This window comes from Bombina bombina, chromosome 5 (genome assembly GCF_027579735.1).
Source record: "Bombina bombina isolate aBomBom1 chromosome 5, aBomBom1.pri, whole genome shotgun sequence".
Lineage (NCBI taxonomy): Eukaryota > Metazoa > Chordata > Amphibia > Anura > Bombinatoridae > Bombina > Bombina bombina.
The window spans coordinates 161915018-161929471 of NC_069503.1; the positions used below are offsets into that span (position 1 = coordinate 161915018).

The following is a 14454-nucleotide window of genomic DNA, read 5'->3' on the forward strand; positions in this document are numbered from 1 at the left end:
ATAAATTAGGTCAGTAGTTCCCAATCTTACCATTAGACAACCTATCCTCCTAGAGTCTGGCTCCTTATTGGCAATTCACCGGACAGACTGGGCTACTGTTCCCACGCTCCTTACAGACACTAGTTTTAATTTTTTTTTTATAAAAGTTCCTTCATGGTATAAGGCATGCTTGCTCGTGTTCTTGAGGGAACAGAATGATGCATATTATTTCATCAGTGCCAGCAGGTAAGCTTCATGGCCAAGCTAAAAGGTACTAATTGCTGCCATAGATGGGGCTGAGCTAAGAGATATCAGGTTAGCGCGTCGTAATCACCAGCGTACTAACCCGATGTCGCCTAGCTGGCCCAGGGCTCAGCAGCACAGTGCACATGGTACCTTCAGTTTAGCGCACACCATGTTGCTTCCCTACCAGAGAGCTCTTCACCTTAGGGCCCAAGAATACTACTTAAAACAGCACCGGGTTGTGTGATTTTGCAGGGCGGGGCCTTCAGTCACCGGCTCCAGCCCAGCAAGCATTTCCCCAGTATGTCTGATGCTCAATCCGGGCCTGGTTCTGCTCTTTCAACAAAAGATTCAAGAGAATGAAACACATTTGATAATAAATATACATTGGAACCTTTTTTTAAAACGTTAAACTCTATCTGAATCATGAAAGAAACATTTTGGGTTCCATATCCCTTTAGTATCAGAATAAAACAATTTAAAAAGTTGCAGGTTTATGTTGTCTTTGACAGTCAAGTGGTTATGCAGCATTTAGAACATTCAGAATCATACCTGTGACATTGGAATCGTAACAGCAAATCCCCAAACACTAATGTTTTGCCATAACAATACACACTCACATCCTTGACATTGTTTGGTAATGTGCCTTTAAATATCTTGTCTTTGGGAATGTAAACAAGTAAAAATGTATATTTTTCAGTATAAAATGTTGTTGTATGTGACAATCTTTATAGATTGAGGTGTATCCTTTATCCTTATATTCGTCTTCTGAGTGTTCATGATTTTAGTTTTCAAGATTTGAGTGATATTTTGTGAGATAACTTGTTGTTGAGATCATTTTGTTTATGCAGTTGCAGTTAAACGCAAAAGTCGTGTATAGCTTTATGCAAATGATCTAGATCTTTTATCTCGTGTAACAGGCTTGACATTTCTAAAGGGTTTTACAAGGTTATAAGGAAATATTTTTTGTCTTATTATGCAAACAGGGCTGATAGAAAATAGAAAGCAGCATGAATATATCTTAATAAGGCTGCAATGAAAAGAAATATTAGCACTATTATAGATTATTTTACTGATTTTTTCCATGTACACAATGATATAGCGGTCCTGAAAATGTCTAGTTAATTATATTATGTGACAGGTGTGGCAAAGCATTTGAACAGACAAAAATGTCCGCTTTAAAAGGACATGACAATGTATATTATACGTTCATGCAATTTTTAAGAGACATTTCACTTTACTTCTATTATCAAATTTACTTTGTTCTCTTAGTATCCTTTGTTGTAAAGCTTACTTTGGTAGGCTTAGAAATGTACTATTGTGTGCTAGCGGTGATTGGTGGCTATTCAAATATGCCTCTTGTCATTGACTGGCCAAATATCTTCAGCTCAGTTCCAGCAGTCTGCTGCTGACCTGGAGCCTAACAATGGAATAGATTACAAGTGGACCGGCGAGTGCTAAATATCGCTTGCATGCAAGCGATATTAGCGCTCTACTTTGTAATACCAGCACACGATAATGTTTGCCTACATGAGAGCGCACTTCCATAGGCTCCTATGGGAGCCTCGTTCTCATGCCGTTAGACATGACATCAGAACCTTGCGCAGTCCTGGGAGTAGAGCAGCGATGGGCAGCATTTTTAAATATATATGTATATGATTATATACATACAGGTATATACATATATATTTATGTGTTAATATGTGTATATAAACATATCAACACATACATATATGTATATAAGCAAATAAATATATTTACATTGCGGTCTATGAGAACACATATATCCCATAGACCACAATTTAAAGGCATTTTTCAATGCCTATTCTTTTTTTCTTACACCCCACTCTCACCAATTTTAAAGCCCCAAAACTGACTAGTGCAGTTTTTTTTTTTATTAATAAAAAATGCTAGATTTTTTAAAATAAAAAAATATGCCCTCTATTGGGGGCACTTTTAGAAAATTAACCACAAATCGGATCTCTACCGCAAGCTAGTGGTAGCAATAACCAGCCACTTGTAATGGCTGGTTAATTATCGCGCTCCTGCAAACGGGCAATGGTCAATGTGAAGCTTAGATGAATGAGTAAGAACCCGCTGCGTTAACCCGGCAAGCTAAACCAAGGGGGGGGGGTTATTGAGCTCCACGTGTATAAACCGTCACCTAGGAGATCAATAATCCAGTCCAGGACCACAGAAGCATAGGCATAGAATTATATATCCTTAGAGACCTCAGACACTTCTGCAGCAATGTCTGAGCTTAATAGTATGGCATACAGTTACCTATCTATTGATAATTGGCAAATTAACAATATCATTGCAGGAGCTCCTAGAATTGTGGCCTATCATGGCTGGACACGCCTGCCCCCTGGAGCCTAACACTATGTTTAACCTCTTGACAGAGGATAACACATAGTTACATGATAACAACACATTATAGCATTTTCTTTTTGCTCTTTTATGCTTCATTAAGTGTCTTTAAAATTAAAATCTTGTGTTTCCCAAAGCAAAGTATTTTACATACAAACACTTTTCTTTTGGCTTTTAGAGATGAGCTTACTAAAGCAAACTAACATTGTTAAGATAAATACAGTAAAATACATAAATATATCTTTGTTCTTATCTCAGGTGGTACAGAGATGGAATTCCATTGACAGATTCCAGCAAACACCAAACTTTTACTGAGCCCAGAAGTGGAGTTTTAGTGCTTGTGATAAAAAAAGCCACAAAGGAAGATATTGGCCATTATGAATGTGAAGTAAGTTTGAGTGACTATAGACAATTGGATTAAGCTTTATTTTATTATATGCAGTAAATAATGAGGGCTTTTCTGTGTAGAAATAAAAGGTATGTATTTTTTTCTACAATCCCAAATTACTCCTACATCTAACACATAGGGAATGTTAAAGATGGCCTGTGCTCTTTAACTGAGAGATATACACTATCTTCAATAAATCTGGGAAATGGTCAAATTTGTTAGCCAATTGCAAGACAAAATCAAACAAGGCATTTAATACATTTGTGTTTATTTAAGAGACTCAAACTTATTCCCATGAAATATAATTTTGCAAAATATACGACTAGATTACAAGTTTTGCGGTAAGATGAAAAAGCAGCGTTAACAGGTCCTAACGCTGCTTTTTCACTACCACTGGTATTACGAGTCTTGCAGGTATAGGTGCACCGCACACTTGTTTGGCCTTACCGCAAACTGACTTACGTAAAGTTTGTAAAGTCTTTTTTCTGTGGGACTTCCATAGCGCCAGTATTACAGGTTTGTCCTGGGAGGCCAAAAAGTGAGCGGTACAGCCTCTACCTCCAAGATTCCTAACGCATTCTAAAGTCAGTAGTTATGAGTTTTACACTACAACGCCGTAGCATAAAACTCATAACTAAAATGCTAAAAAGTACACTAACACCCATAAACTACCTATTAACCCCTAAACTGAGGCCCTCCCGAATCGCAAGCACTATAATAAAATTATTAACCCCTAATCTGCCGCTCCCGACATTGCCGCCACTATAATAAACATATTAACCCCTAAACTGCCGCACTCCCGCCTCGCAAACACTATTAAATATTATTAACCACTAATCTGCTGTCCCTAACATCGCCGCTACCTACTTACATTTATTGACCCCTAGTCTGCCGCCCTCAACATCGCCGCCACCTACAGTATACTTATTAACCCCTAGTCTGCCGCCCCTAACATCGCCGCAACCTACATTATATTTATTAACCCCTAATGTGATGCCCCCAACATCGCCTCCACCTACCTACATTTATTAACCCCTAATCTGCCATCCCCAACATCGCTGCCACTATTCTAAATGTATTAACCCTTTAAACCTAAGTCTAACCCTAACACCCCCTAACTTAAATATAATTTAAATAAATCTAAATAAAATTACTATCATTAACTAAATTATTCCTATTTAAAACTAAATACCTATAAAATAAACCCTAAGCTAGCTACAATATAACTAATAGTTACATTGTAGCTATCTTAGGTTTTATTTTTATTTTACAGGCAAATTTGTATTTATTTTAACTAGGTAGAATAGTTACTAAATAGTTATTAACTATTTAATCACTACCAAGCTAAAATAAATACAAATTTACCTGTAAAATAAAACCTAACCTATGTTACAATAACACCTAACACTACACTACAATTAAATCAATTCCATAAATAAATACAATTAAATAAATTAAATTAGCTAAATCACAAAACAAACAAACACTAAATTACAGAAAATAAAAAACAAATTACAAGATATTTATACTAATTACACCTAATCTAAGAGCCCTATCAAAATAAAAAAAAGCCCCCCCCAAAATAAAAAAACCCTAGCCTAAACTAAACTATCAATAGCCCTTAAAAGGGCCTTTTGCGGGGCATTGCTCCAAATAAATCAGCTCTTTTACCTGTAAAAAAAATACAAACAACCCCCCAACAGTAAAACCCATCACCCACACAACCAACCCCCAAATAAAAGCCTAACTAAAAAACCTAAACTCCCCATTGCCCTGAAGAGGGCATTTGGATGGACATTGCCCTTAATAGGGCATTTAGCCCTATTGCAGGCCCAAAGCCCTAACCTAAACAATAAACCCACCCAATACACCCTTCAAAAAATCCTAACACTAACCCCCCAAGATTCACTTACCGGGAGAAGTCTTCATCCAAGCGCCAAGATGTCCTCAAGGAAGCCGGCAGAAGTGGTCCCCCAGATGGGCAGAAGTGGTCCTCCAGACAGGCAGAAGTCTTCATCCATACATTATCTTCTATCTTCATCCTTCCGGCGTGGAGCGGGTCCATCTTCAAGACATCCGACGCGGAGCATCCTCTTCTTCTGATGGACTAACAACGAATGAAGGTACCATTTAAATGATGTCATCCAAGATGGCGTCCCTTAGATTCCAATTTGCTGATAGAATTCTATCAGCCAATCGGAATTAAGGTAGAAAAAATCCATTTGGCTGATTGGATCAGCCAATAGGATTGAGCTTGCATTCCATTGGCTGATTGGAACAGCCAATAGAATGCAAGCTCAATCCTATTGACTGATTGGATCAGTCGGAAGAAGAGGATGCTCCGCGTTGGATATCTTGAAGATGGACCCGCTCCGCGCTGGAAGGATGAAGATAGAAGATGCCGTATGGATGAAGACTTCTGCCTGTCTGGAGGACCACTTCTGCCCATCTGGAGGACCACTTCTGCCGGCTTCCTTGAGGACATCTTGCCCCTTGGATGAAGACTTCTCCCGGTAAGTGAATCTTCGGGGTTAGTGTTAGGATTTTTTAAGGGTGTATTGGGTGGGTTTATTTTTTAGGTTAGGGCTTTGGGCAGCAATAGAGCTAAATGCCCTTTTAAGGGCAATGCCCATCCAAATGCCCTTTTCAGGGCAATGGGGAGCTTAGTTTTTTTTTAGTTAGGCTTTAATTTGGGGGGGGTTGGTTGTGTGGGTGGTAGGTTTTACTTTTAGTGGGGTTGTTTGTATTTTTTTTTACAGGTAAAAGAGCTGATTTCTTTGGGGCAATGCCCCGCAAAAGGCCCTTTTAAGTGCCGGCAGCACTCATGCAGGCCCAGACCATGACACTCCCACCACTATGCTTGACTATAGGCAAGACACACTTGTCTTTGTACTCCTCACCTGGTTGCAGTCACACATGGTTGACACCATCTGAACCAAATAAGTTTATCTTGGTCTCATTTGACCACAGGACATGGTTCCAGTAATCCATGTCCTTAGTCTGCTTGTCTTCAGCAAACTGTTTGCAGGCTTTCTTGTGCATCATCTTTAGAAGAAGCTTCCTTCTGGGACGACAGCTATGCAGACCAATTTGATGCAGTGTGCGGCGTATGGTCTGAGCACTGACAGGCTGATCCCCCACCCCTTCAACCTCTGCAGCAATGCTGACAGCACTCATACATCTATTTCCCAAAGACAACCTCTGGATATGACGTTGAGCATGTACATTCAGCTTCTTTGGTCGACCATGGAGAGGCCTGTTCTGAGTGGAACCTGTCCTGTGAAACCACTGTATGGTCTTGCCCACCATGCTGCAGCTCAGTTTCAGGGTCTTGGCAATCTTCTTATAGCCTAGGCCATCTTTATGTAGAGCAACAATTATTTTTTTCAGATCCTAAGAGAGTTCTTTGCCATGAGGTGCCATGTTGAACTTCCAGTGACCAGCATAAGAGAGTGTGAGAGCGATAACACTAAATTTAACACACCTGCTCCCCATTCACACCTGAGACCTTGTAACACTAATGAGTCACGTGACACCGCAGGAAGGGAAGATGGCTAATTGGGCCCAATTTGGACATTTCCACTTAGGGGTATAATCACTTTTGTTGCCAACAGTTTAGACATTAATGGCTGTGTGTTGAGTTATTTTTAGGGAACAGCAAATTTAGACTGTTATACAGGCTGTACACTCACTACTTTACATTGTAGCAAAGTGTAATTTCTTCAGTGTTGTCACATGAAAAGATATAATTAAATATTTACAAAAATGTGAGGGGTGTACTCACTTTTGTGAGATACTGTATATATATATAGTATTTAGTTCCTAGTAATATGTCACCATTTTCTAACCTAATTATAATAAATACACAACCACGTTAATTTTTTGATTACATGCACAGCCTACTAAATCACTGCTTAATAACACTTTTTCCTTTTGAGAGTTTCACATTCAAGATTTTCTTTTTTGCACCAAATACTTGCACACTATGTTTATTCACACAATATCAATTAGGCTTTGCTTACACACTATTGGCTAACACCAGTATTTAACCTGATAGCAGGTGAACACCACTAGATCTCTGATGAAGCGCATGTGAGCATGCGGGAAACGCGTCAGATCCAGCCCTGCACACTGTGACTGTGTCTTTCACTTGCCTGTTCATTAAACTAACCACTTTGGAAATACAGTCTGCAGTTCCTCGTCTTTCTTTCTTCTAATACTGCATACGGCAGAGCTTGCCCTGAGGACTGCGACTCAAATCACCTTTACTTCTCATCTCCTGTTTGCCACTGCACTCGCAACTAGCTGACTTTACTGTCAAGAGACTATTGCAATTTCACTACCTATGAGCAACTGCTCACCTACCGGACTTACCTGGGGAGAGGACCTCCAACTGGGGACGCCACTCTGATCGTCCTTGCCTTACTCACGGCGGCTGCTGGAGGGGACGTTTTTCGTCAGCCAGGAGGAGATTTCCCCCATTTGCCCCCTGGAGGGCTGTCAAGTTGGGGACGCACATCCAAACGGCCGGCTTCACCCAGCGGAGCTCCAGCATCAACAAGTGGGACATTGGTGCGACGCACGTTAACGAGTGACGTCATCGAGTGCGCCGCCTCGCCACCTACACCGCACGGATACGGCTAGTCGGAAAGGCCACCATGAGCCCGCTGGAAACGAAGAGCTCCACACAGACTGGGATCCTCCACACTTGGGCACCCCTCCAGCTCGGAAGACAGCCCAAACCAGGACCGGTAAGAAGAATTGCCAACACAGTAATGATGCAATAGCACACCCGCTTAGTCCGTAATTACTGACAGCCCTATACTTACAAATACTGCCCTAACTCTCATGTATAGCACGCCTACACAGCCCAGCCAGCATTTCTTGCACAATCGTTGTTTTACTTGCATTCTTTATTGTGCATCTCAACAAGACAGTGCACACATTGCATCTCTGAGCAATAACTTTTATGTTTGCTGGCCTAAACAGCTATAGGGGGCAGACACACTGTATGTAAGGCATTTGACTAAGTAAATACACTAAAGACTATTGGGTGACCTCAGTAATTTCAGTGATTGCTTGACCCTTGTGACTGGAAATACCTTCTACACGAGGAGGCTTATTTCACATATCCCAAACAGGAGATTTTAGTTACCATAGGGTCTGATACTCCTCCTTTATTTGCTTCAACTGTCTTGTTTGCTCAAACAATCAGTACCCTACAGGACATACCATCATCTTATATGAGCAGAATGACTGATCCACTAGAATCAGTAGACACCACCCCCACAGGGGGTCTGAATGAGGATAAACGTAGACTCATTCTAGCCACAGCTCTGCAAGGGACTAACACTCTTCCTACAGTGCCAAGGGAAGACAACCTGCCCATGTTATTTTCAAACCTAGAAAAACTCAGGTATAAGGAAACTAATCTTTGGTGGGACACAGAATTCCTGGACCTATACATCAAAGAGGGCAAAGTGCCACGCGGCCTGAGAATGAAAAAGTTCCCTTCCTTTGCCCAGCAAATACCTGAGTTTATGGAAGAATGGAACCATACTCTAACTAGGTGTTCTCTTACCCTGATGAATCAGCTACTCAGGCATAAGAGACAAGAGAGAGAATCTATTCTGACAGAAATTAATACCATAACTGACAGCATTAAAGCCTTTGAGGAAACTAGCCAGCATAAGGATTATACACTGCAATTGGAGGAAACCATCAATAAATTGGACATTGAGTTGTCAAGCAGAAAAGTATCTAAGTATAACCGGGACACTAAAGACTATGACCTCAATATAGTTTATTCCTGGCAGCAACACAGACCTGCTAGGGGCAAGGTAAACCCGAATTCTTCCAAAACCAAACACAATAAACGTAGAACACATTCTAATAAGAAAGTTACTTTCTCAAGTATAGAAACAGTAGATTCTGAGAGCTCTTTCCCTCAATCAGCAAGTTCCTCAACTACTGAACTGGTAGAACCACCTATAGATACAGACATAGGCACTACAGCCTCACCAGGCACTACTGCCTCACCCAGAACCACACTAGCAGCCCTGGTAAAGACCCCCAACCAAACCAGCACTCCTGAAAGCACTAGCCAACCACATAGATACCCCAGCAGGACAGCCTCAAAAAACAAAAAGAAATAGGCAATGTTATAAATCTGTCTAGCACTCAATTATCACCTGCACAAATATCTATTCTGAATAAAGGTCTCACCTTTGCACTTTCCACTAACTTTGATGTTTTCTCTACAGTGATAGATGTAAATAGGTTGGTTCGTAAGCTTACCTTAAGAAAGCACTTTACTGGAATTGATACTGACCCTTCTCTCACTCTCTCCACTTTACCCACACAAACAGAAAACACTCACACAGGCCTGCTATTCAAAGACCAGTGTGACTTTATCACTTTGTTAACTCTACAGCATACCACTCCAGGGAACACTACCCCTACACATAATTTCAATCATAAGGATAGGTCCTACTTTTATCCAGTCCAGGCTAGAAGCACTAGCATAGAATTATATCAGGAAACAGTACTGAGAGACATTCTTGCATTAAATGACTCCTTGAAAGGGACAAACACATTGAAACATAACATCACACTACAAGAAAAGAATGGACTTGCAGAATTAGAAGAAAACCCTAATATAGTAGTGACCCAGGCGGACAAGGGAGGGGCGGTGGTTATTTTAAACACCTTAGACTATGTGGAAGAATTAAAAATACACCTTGACAATTCTAACACCTACACTAAACTCAGCCATGACCCCACACTAATGTTCAGCCAGGAACTACTTTCATTTTTGGACACGGCACTGGAAGAGGGGCATATCTCTCAGGAGGTAAAGGAATACCTGTCCATTAAAGACCCTCTAGTCCCCACTTTCAGGGGCGTGCCCAAAATTCACAAAACCCTCACAAAACCCCCTGGGAGGCCCATTGTAGCCAGCATAGGGTCCCTGTGTGAGCGACTTGGAGCCTGGCTGGATTCAGTACTCCAGCCTATTGTAATGGCCCTTCCTGGCTACATTAGAGACAGTGCCCACTTACTCCTCCAACTGGAGAAGATACATTGGCAACCTACTTTCCAATGGCTGACCATCAACGTGACAGCTCTATACTCGAGCATACCCCACCAAAAAGGCCTGGAGGCCTTGGGAAATATGCTAAGACGTACACTGACTTCTCTGACAACTTTATAGAATTTGTAGTGTCTACAGCTAATTTTTTACTGACCCACAAATACTTTGTCTCTGGGGGGGAATTCTACTTACAAAACTGCGGCACAGCCATGGGGGCCAAATTTGCCCCGGCCTATGCTAACTTATACATGGGTTGGCTGGAAATTAACACCATTTATGCCGATGATTTCCCCCTCAGAGACAATGTGTAGTAGTGTATGGCCGTTTCATAGACGACCTAATAATCGTCTGGAACCCCATTAATCAAAGAGAAGCCCAACATTTAGTTGACTTACTAAATACCAACCCCTTCAACTTGAGCTTTACATATAATGTCCACCCTAGATCTATTGCCTATCTAGATTTACAGCTGACTATAGATACTAACAACAACATTGTATCCTCTATCTACAGGAAGGCACTAGCACGTAACACAATACTGAGGGCAGATTCATGCCATGTAAAACATACTATAAGAGGCATACCGAAGGGCCAATATATAAGAGCCCGGAGGAATTGCTCCAATTTTTTACAGTACCAAGAACAAGCTGATCAAATTACTGCCCGGCTTGTGGAGAGAGGATACAATAAGGCCACTCTGGCAAAAACAGCAAAAGAGGTTGGAAAATTAGACAGACGTACACTATTTGCCAACACAAATAGGAAAAATAAAAATAAATGCACTAGTGATAGACAGAACACACTGACTAGAGAAATTGTCTTCTCCACCCAGTATAGCAGACAGTATGATGAAATTTGTAAAATAATACATAAATATTTGCCCATTCTACAAAGTGACCACAAACTTAAAGACATAACTAGACAGCAAATAAAATGTGTAGCCAAAAGAGCTCCCACAGTAGGAGATAAAGTCAGAAAAAGCTTTACCTCAAAACCTCAACACAACACAAACTGGTTAACTCCACATCCAGGCTTTTTCAAGTGTGGACGCATTTGTAAAAGCTGTAATTATACCCAGAAGAGAGATCAGTTTACATCTTCAAATACAGGTAGGACTTTCCCAATCAAACAAAGAATAGATTGTACTAGTCAATTTGTAATTTACTTAATCACATGCCAACAGTGTCTCCTACAATATGTAGGCCTTACCACACGTCCCCTCAAGGACCGCATTAGACAACATCTATTATCACTTGAAGAGGAAGTCCCCAGAACACCTGTAGCCAAGCATTTTCGAACTCATGGCGTACACATTAAACATTTATTCTCATTCATAGGTATTGATCACATAGGAAAGGACATTAGAGGAGGTGACAGAATCAGTAAACTGCAGAGGAAAGAAGCCTTTTGGATCTTTACCTTACAGACAAAAAGCCCAAAAGGCATGAATATGAGGCAAGACCTGGACTTATTTATAGATTAATTTACAAGTCCTCCGCCAACTGCCACTAAAATAATATTATCTGTACAGAGCATATTATTCTCCCCTACCTAGTATTGTAGGCAATCCCATTGCCCCTTGGCACACATAAAAATAAAAATAAAAATAATAAACAACAACCAATGAGTGTTCATCAGTTTTTTTGTTTAAATGATTTTTATTGAAAATTGGTACATTGAAAATGAACAAGATATATAGTTTCAGTTACATCACAATAGCCTCATAGCTGTTCACGGTAAAGACAGTCATCATTAATGATTAATCCAATTTCCATAAGGGTTTTGGGATTTTTTGAAGGAAGAAGTGAGTCATAACATATCATTGGAAGATATAAAAGAATATAGAGGGTGCTAGTAAGCGGGGGTAGGGAGATAGGGGTTAAGAGGGGGAATGGAGGGGGAGAGATGGTGTCCCGCCTGGCCTACTCTCCTTAAGGTCATGGGGGGGAAAGTAGTTGTAGCTTATAAAAGTTTTGGGTATAGAATGTCGGGGGGACTGTTTAGGTGTGGTCAACATAAGACCCTTGATCCCATATAAATTGGATATTGCAGATCGTGTCTTGTTTACCTAGATAACAGTAATGCATCCTTTCTAGCGTGAGGACATGATCTACTTCAGATTTCCATTGGGCAATAGACGGTATCTCACATGTCTTCCATTTCCTAGGGATTAAGCGTTTAGCACAAGAGAGCATTAAGAGAAGCAGCTTTCTGCGGTAAACGCAAGCGATTTTAGGGATTAGATTAAGAATTATAATTGATGGGGAAAGTGTGATTGGTACCCCCAGAGTATGGGCTATGTGTCTTTCTACTTGGTTCCAGAAGGTATGTAGGAGGGGGCACGACCACCATATGTGGGTGAGGGTACCTTCCTCCCGCATCGTCTCCAACAGCTGGAGGAGGCGGTAGGATATGATCTCAGGCGCTGAGGGGTTAAATACCACCGAGCTAATATTTTGTAGTTTAATTCAGATATGGTCAAGGATAGGGAGGCAGAATGTGTATGTCGAAAGCATTGTCTCCAGGTCTCAGTGTCAAGGTCATCTTGGAGTTCAACTGCCCACTTAGTGAGATATGTAGGTCTTTTTTCAGGGAAAGAGCCCCTGAGTATTTTGTATGCTAGAGAGATGTGTGCTCTATTTATATTCGGGTTGGTGCATAACCGTTCAAAAGTGGTCAAGGGTCTAAGTATCATTTCTTTGTGCGGGCAGTGGATGATCGCGTGCCTAATCTGTAGGTAGGAGTACCAACGGTGGAAGGGTGGGCCTAGTTCTCATTAAGGGTAAGTCTGTCCTTGACTCCCGAGGTGTCGGTCACTAAATAAACTGGTAGGGACCCATGAGGTCTATTAGTTGAGTTGTGAGAGTGTAGGTCGTGCTTGAGAAAGAGGTGATATCGAAGGAGGGGGGTCAGGGGGGAAAGTACAGTAGAGATTCCCTTTGTGTGAGTGAGTACATCATCCCACACTTCTAAGGAAGCTTTAATATAGTCATTGTCTTGTATAGTGCGAGGTCTGGATTCTTTAGGGATCCAGGGGAGGTCTCTTATGGGGTTAGCCTGAGCTAGGTGGCCCTCCATCTGTATCCAGAGCTTCGAGGGGTTGGCATGATTCCAAGCTATAACCCTGGCTAAATGTGCGGCTTTATAGTAATTAGAAAGATTAGGGACGCCAAGGCCTCCATCTTCTTTACTCAAATACATGGTGTGCTGAGCTATCCTTGGACGCTTATATGACCATATAAAGGAGTTAATCATTTTTTGTTGTGCTGAGAGAAAGGGTTTCGGTAAGGTCAGAGGGAGGGCCTGAAACAGATATAAGTATCTGGGGACTATCATCATCTTCACCGTGTTGATGCGCCCTAGCCATGATAAATGTCCCTGTTTATGCCAGTTTTCCAATGAGGATTTAACGCTCATGTGGAGATTGATAAAGTTATCTGGAAAAGTGTGTGTGGATCTTTGGAGATTGTCAGACCTAGATATTTAAGTTTATCTGGTAGTGTGAACTTTGTTTGTCGCGTAATGTACAGCATTTCTTGAGGGGTTAGATTTATTGGCAATAGACCCGACTTCTCCATGTTAATAGAGAAGTTGGAAACCTGTTTGTATGTGTCTAGGATTTGTATGAGAGCGGGGAGGGAGGTAGTTGGGGATTGTAAGGTGAATATCACGTCGTCCGCGAACAGGAGGCATTTTTGAGTAGTGTCTCCGAATTTTAGGCCTTGTATATGATGACAGTGTCTAATTTGTAGTGCCAGTATTTCGACTGTGATAGCGAATAGTAGGGGTGAGAGCGGGCACCCTTGACGTGTGCCATTGGAAATGGGGAAAGGTTGGGAAATATTATTGTTGACTTTAATTTTTGCGCTCGGTTGTGATAAAGGGCCTTTATTCTGGAAATGAAGAGCTCGGAAAAGCCGAACTTTGACAGGGTGGACCACATAAATTGCCAGTCCACCCTGTCAAATGCTTTCTCAGCATCCGTCGAAAGCACGGTTAGGGGTGTGCGGGTAAGGTGGGCTTGTTGGAGTGAGTGAAGTAATCTAGTAGTGTTATCTTTCGCCTCTCTCCCCTTAATGAAGCCCACCTGATCGGGGTGGACTATGTTGGGCAATATTTCATTCATGCGATTGGCTAAAATTTTGGCATATATTTTCATATCAATATTTATAAGGGAGATTGGCCTATAGTTACTGACTACATCATTGGGTTTGCCCGGTTTAGGAATCACCGTGATTACTGCTTCTAGAAGGGAGCTGGGCAAAACAGCGCCCTGATCTATATCGTTAAAAAGTGACAGGAGTTGGGGGTTTATATGTTCTTGTAAGAGCTGGTAAAATTTAGATGTGAGGCCGTCTGGGCCTGGGGATTTGCCATTTGG

The 14454-nt window shown here is 41.3% G+C and overlaps 1 protein-coding gene across 1 annotated transcript in view; it reads left to right on the plus strand.

The window, feature by feature from the left end:
• Positions 1–14454, plus strand: part of OBSCN (obscurin, cytoskeletal calmodulin and titin-interacting RhoGEF) — a 937038-nt gene that overhangs the window by 547455 nt on the left and 375129 nt on the right. The window contains 1 exon segment of the mRNA XM_053713767.1: positions 2851–2980. Within this exon segment, the coding sequence (XP_053569742.1) occupies positions 2851–2980 (130 nt within the window).